We start from the raw sequence: 5,481 nt of genomic DNA, 5'->3' as shown, positions 1-5,481 counted from the left end.
CAAAGACAAAAATCTTTTATTTCAACTTTAGGGAAGCCAGTAGTTTCTTCACATCTCGGAAGCACAGGGAAACACCCTGATCAAGAAGGCACCGGCAGAAGCGGCATGGCTACCATTAATTGCTGAGGAGACAGAGCAAAGAGAATGAGGATCCACGACCCAGAAGTCCAGCCCCCGGTCCCCCTCCCTCAGAGCCAGAGTCCAGGCTCCCCAGAGTCCCGGCTTCCCCAAACCCCTCCCCCAGGCACCTTTCTCTTCCGGTGGAAGGCTGCCTTGCTCCCATCAGAGTTGATCTGCAGTGGGATATAAGCGTCGAGATGATACAGCTGCTGGGGGCCCCCCATCACCAGGCGGTTCTCCCCGATCTCCAGCGACAGCCCCAGGGCTCCATCCTGGAGAGGTGGTGGAATCAGGTCACCCTCCTCAGCAACAGGACGGTCACCTGGACCAGGCATGGGAGCCTCACACGCTGGGAAACTATATTTGAAGGGTCTAATCTCCCAGGGAAGAGGCAGAAGACAGCAATTACAAGTCTCAACAACCGAGCACTTACAATCCCTCGGACGCCCTCAGGACAGCACCCAAAGGTGGCCTGTGGGCCTCCTGGGAGAGAGTATGCAGCTGGCAAGTCCAGCAACAGCCCCTTGTCACTCTCGCTCAGAGACAGTCCCTGACCTTTCCAGACCTCATTCCCCTCCTCTGGCCCAGCGAGCAAAACTCACCAGTTTGGGGAGGTCAATTTCGGCCAAGAGGAGGTCGGGGGCTTCCAGCCACAGGTTCAGGTGAGGCTTTTCAGGGCTGAGGAGGAACAAGGGCCCAGGGCTGAGCACAGCTGCCGGGTCTTTGCCTGGCGTTCCCTTTCTCCCTCCAACCAGCCCTAGTGCCTCAGAACGCCTTCCCACTCAGGAGTTCTCTCTCTTCCCTCTCTCAGTGCCCAGGGCCCCAGGGCATCACCCAGTGCGGGAGGATGGAGGGAGGGATTCCCAAGAGCGTTGAGGAAACATCAGACCGGGGATCCACCGAAAGCCCACCCTGACTCAGCTCTCCCAGGGGCGGGCGTGTACAGGTCCCCCAGCTCCTGAATCCGAGGACGCTGCTGCGAGCGGATGTTCTGCTGCGAGATGGAGCCCATGAATGGCCGGTTCTTCATCATGCGCCATTCTGAGGGTCAGGAGCGCCGTCAAACGTTGTACAGGTCAGGGTTCCCTTTGCTCTCTCAGGAGGCCTTGCACAGCCAAGAGCCTCCCGGGATCAGCTTCACCGGCTCACCGGGACTCTTGGGATCTGACCACACTCCCAGGCTTGGCTCCAGGAAGCCCGCCCACCTTAGTCACGCCCCCTCCCGTGATAAGCCCCAATAAAACCCAGCCCTGGAGATGTTCCTGGCCCCGCCCCTTCAGGGCGTCCAGACTCCACCCCCTCCCAGTAGCACAGACTCCAGGACACCCTGCCCAAGCCAGCCCCTCCTCTCCCAAGGGTGTCCCCCAAACCGCTCTTGCAAGGCTCCACTCTTTCCCGATGGCCCAGGCCTTGCCCCTCACCCGGATTTAGCTGCAAGTTGTATTTGTCTTCAAGGCCCTCCCTGGCGATGGTGACCACGAGCTCCCGCAAGAAATCGCTGTTCTGGGGTGACAGCGAGAGGGAAAAGACAGGCGGTGGGGGGGAGGGTAGGGGGAGAGACCCCTGCCCAGGCCTCACCCGCAGCCCCGCCCCCAACCTGCATCCTCCGATAGAAGTCGCTGTTGACAGCTACGTCGTAGGCGGTACAGCCCTGGCCTCCTGCGGGGAGAAAAATGGGGTGAGGGCCCCCCAGCCCTCTGCAGGAAGCCCACAGCCCAGACCCAGACAGGGAAGAAACATTCAGGGACAGCGGCCGCAAGAAGCAGAGACAGAGACATCAGGAAGTGACAGCTGAGCACTCACTGTCCGCTCCGGACTGTCCGTCCAGCCTCCTCCCCGGCTCCTATCTCCTGTCCATCAGTGTAATGTCACTTGAGCTAACCCTATCCCGCCCCTGCTCACAGCTCTCCTCTGGCTCCCCAGTGCTCCCAAGTGAAGGTCTGAGCCCCGCAAGCCTGGCGTTGGAGTCCCTGTGTGGTCTGCCCCTCCCACCTCTGGAGAAAACCTCATTCTTGTAGCAACCTCGGCCCACTGAATTTCAGTCACTCTCCATTACTGGCTGATCCAATCTAATCATTCTCTCCCATTTCCAGGCCGCTCTACCTAGAACTTTCTTCTGTCTTTGCCTGCTGAACTCTTCCTGTTCCTTCAAATCTTATCCCACACCTCCTCCTCCAGGAAGCCTTCCCTGACCCCTTCATGTGGGTGACGAGCAATCGCAAGGCTGTGCTGGGTGCCCCCCTCCAAAGCACCCTTTTGATACTGCATCCACCTCCTTGAGCCCCGCCCATGACAGGGAGTTTCTGGAATGTGGAATGTGAATTTGATAGGTCCTTATTCCCCGGGGCACTGCCTAGAGCTTGGTCCCAGAAAGCTTCAAGAGACATATGGAAAAAAGGACATAGAAGCAGAAACAGGGACAGAGGTGAGGCAACACAGAGATGGAGACAGGGGAGAAGGGCAGAGGAGAAAACGGAATGAGAGAGCCGCAGGCTAGGTGCAGTGGCTCACATCTGTAATCCCAGCACTTTGGGAGGCTGAGGCGGCGGATTACCTAAGGTCAGGGGTCTGAGACCAGCCTGGCCAACATGGCAAAACCCCCACTCTGTTAAAAATACAAAAATTAGCTGGGCATGGTGGCGCACGCCTGTAATCCCAGCTAGTTGGGAGGCTGAGGCAGGAGAATCGTCTGAACCGGGGCAACAAGAGCAAAACTCCATCTCAAAAAAAAAAAAAGAAAAAAGAGAGAGCGGGATCAGGACTAAAGCCAGGAGATCCACTGATGCACGAGGAGCACTCTGCCCAGGCCTCCCGGCCCTGGAGTGGGGCATGGAAAAGTGCCAGCCTAGCCAGGTGGCAGAACCAGGACTGCCTGGGTTTGGGATGCCCAGGGCACTAGAGATCTACCATAGGGAAAATAATCAGATTGGGGAGCCAGATCTCCAGGAGCTGAGGGAGGAGGGTCCTGGGCCCAGGATTCTTGGGTTCTAGGGAAGAAGGGGCCTAGCAGGCCAGACTCCTGGGTCCTCTGAGGGCACTGACTTGCATCCAGTTCTGCATGAGGCTCTCCCAGACTCATGGGGATGCGAAACCCAGCTTGGTCCTCCTCTAGCATCTGAAGCAGCTCCTCCTCGGTCACGTCGGCGGGAGGAGGGATGGAGAGGGAGTGGCAGATGTTGATGAAAACCTTCCCTTCTGAGGAGTTGGTCTTTATGCAGAAACCTGGTGGGAGTGGGTTAGTCATGACAGTCCTTTTCTGCACAAGTCCCAGTACCCATCCTTTCTCTCCAGCCTCTTTTTCTTTTGCCCAGTCCCCCTTTTTCTGGTTCTGTTCCACTCCCCACCCCCCCTTTTTTTTGAAACAGAGTCTCACTGTCACCCAGGCTGGAGTGCAGTAGCGTGATCTCGGCTCACTGCAACCTCCACCTCCCAGGTTCAAGCAATTCTCATGCCTCAGCCTCCCAAGTAGCTAGGATTATAGGCGCCCACCACCACGCCCGGCTAATTTTCGTATTTTTAGTAGAGATGGAGTTTTACCATATTGGCCAGGCTGATCTCAAATTCCTGACCTCAGGTGATCCTCCCGCCTCAGCCTCCCAAAGTGCTGGGATCACAGTTGTGAGTCGCTGTGCCCAGCCTCTCTTCCTATCTTTGTTTTTGTTGTTTGTTTTGTTTTGTTTTTGAGACAGAGTCTCGCTCTGTCACCCAGGCTGGAGTACAGTGGTGCGATCTCCACTCACTGCAACCTCTGCCTCCTGGGTTCCAGCAATTCTCCTGTGTTAGGCTCCCAAGTAGCTGGGACTACAGGTGCGTGCCACCGCACCCGGCCTCTTCCTATCTCTGATTTTCTGGCCCCTACCTACTCCTACTCTGTCCCCCAACTCCTTTCTGTCCTAGGGTGATCTCTGTGGGTGTCTGCTTACCTCACCCCCATCCCAGGCCTTTATTTTCATGTCTCTTTCCTTCCTCCTCTCCGTCCCCTCCCCCTGGCCTCCCTGGGTCTCCTGTCCCTCTCTCTCCGGTGTCCTTTCTCACCAGGCTGAGGCTGGATTTGTGTCGATTCTGGTCTGGTTGTCTGGGCTTGCTGGAGCTCCTTCGAGGCCTGTATAAAGTAAAACTACCTCCAGGCTTGGAGTCTGTGCCATCAGACCCCTCATTTGTTCCTCAAATGGAGCAATTCTTATCTATGAGAGCTGTGGATAACGCGAGAAATTGAACGGTTTAGGTCCCCTTTCTCCTTTGGGAACTAGAGGAACAACCGCAACCCCACCTAGCAAACTCGAAACCCATCAATCTGAATTCCCCGAGGCCCGGTTCCCACCCTAGTGCATTCTGGCAACTGTAGTCCCATCTTTGAGCACCCCGCCAAAATCCCCTATGAATACTCAAGGATCCAGGGCTCCGGTCACTGTGCACCTGCAGCAGCAGCTCCTCAAATCGCGCCGAATCAGCACCCATCGTCTCCGCCTCGCTTAGCTCCAGTCCCAGCAGCTTCGGGTTCGCCATGGCCCTGGAAAAGAGATCTAGGCGTCCTCAAGACCCTCAACGTGGGGAACTTTGCTCAGGATCCGAACCCCAGTGCTTGCTCTGGCCCTCACTCGACTCCGGATACCTATTATCCTGTTCAGAAAGTTAAGACTGGCCTAAGACTACAATTCCATTCAAGAACGAACACCGTCGTCAAATCCGTTGGGAATCTGTATCTCTGGATGCGCTCTCCGTCCTACTTGCCGAATTGTAAATGAAGCCACACTTCCGGTCTATCCGTAAACACAAACCTGGAGTACGCCACACTTCCGAGTACCCCATGCTTACTCACAAGCTGGTATCGCGTTATCGACAGGCCACGCCCTTCGCATAAATCAAAAATAAACACCAAGGCGAATCCCTAAATGCCACACTTCCTATATCTGTGAAAGCCACACTTCCGGCTGGGCGCTGTGGCTCATGCCTGTAGTCCCAGCACCTTGGGAGGCCAGGGCAAGAGAATCACTTGAGGCCAGGGGTTCGAGACCAGCTTGGGCAATACAATGAGCTAACGTCCCACATCCCATCTGTTTAAAAACAAAAAAAAAGCGCGCCACACTTCCACTCTTTCCACAACCAAAACTGGCCCCGTTACTTTGCAGTCAAGGTTGCATTTTCAAAACCTTAATCTCAATGTCCATCCTAAAACGTACCCCTTTTATCTTTGAATTATCACTTCCTGCCAGATCTAGCTCCGACCCCTAGTAAATATAATTAGAACTAAAAGCTGCACTTTCAGGCTGGGAGGCTGAGGCAGGAGGATCGCTTTAGTCCAGGAGTTCGAGACCAGTCGGAGCAACATAGCAAAATCCTGTCTCTACAAAAAAAAAAAAA

At 55.5% G+C, this 5,481-nt stretch overlaps 1 protein-coding gene across 2 annotated transcripts; it reads right to left on the bottom strand.

The window, feature by feature from the left end:
* On the bottom strand, positions 1–4,906 carry PIH1D1 (PIH1 domain containing 1). Of its 2 annotated transcripts, XM_011946385.1 has the most exons (9): positions 4,537–4,906; positions 4,156–4,222; positions 3,163–3,342; positions 1,718–1,779; positions 1,542–1,623; positions 1,032–1,161; positions 723–798; positions 249–392; positions 1–122 (listed from the first exon to the last, which is right to left on the bottom strand). In XM_011946385.1, the coding sequence occupies exons 1-9, from the start codon at positions 4,624–4,626 to the stop codon at positions 81–83; spliced, it is 873 nt and encodes a 290-aa protein (XP_011801775.1). In that variant the 5' UTR covers positions 4,627–4,906; the 3' UTR covers positions 1–80. The 2 variants fall into 2 exon arrangements, with proteins under 2 accessions (XP_011801775.1, XP_011801774.1); XM_011946384.1 differs by having other exon boundaries at positions 7–392.
* Between the last annotated feature and the right edge of the window lie 575 nt (positions 4,907–5,481).

The sequence above is a fragment of the Colobus angolensis genome, unplaced genomic scaffold, assembly GCF_000951035.1.
Source record: "Colobus angolensis palliatus isolate OR3802 unplaced genomic scaffold, Cang.pa_1.0 Scaffold25, whole genome shotgun sequence".
NCBI classification, from domain to species: Eukaryota; Metazoa; Chordata; class Mammalia; order Primates; family Cercopithecidae; genus Colobus; species Colobus angolensis.
The sequence above is the reverse complement of the archived record's forward strand: the minus strand, read 5'-3'. Positions and strand labels throughout refer to the sequence as shown.

What these genes read in the sequence shown, in the direction of transcription:
- PIH1D1 (XM_011946384.1), bottom strand. Translation starts at nt 4,626, where the DNA reads ATGGCGAACCCGAAGCTGCTGGGACTGGAGCTAAGCGAGGCGGAGACG. An exon ending in TCATGCAGAACTGGATGCAA is followed by an intron (nt 1,780 to 3,162) that starts GTCAGTGCCCTC and finishes TTCTCCCCGCAG; the next exon opens with GAGGCCAGGGCTGTACCGCC. An exon ending in CAACTTGCAGCTAAATCCGG is followed by an intron (nt 1,162 to 1,541) that starts GTGAGGGGCAAG and finishes CCTGACCCTCAG; the next exon opens with AATGGCGCATGATGAAGAAC.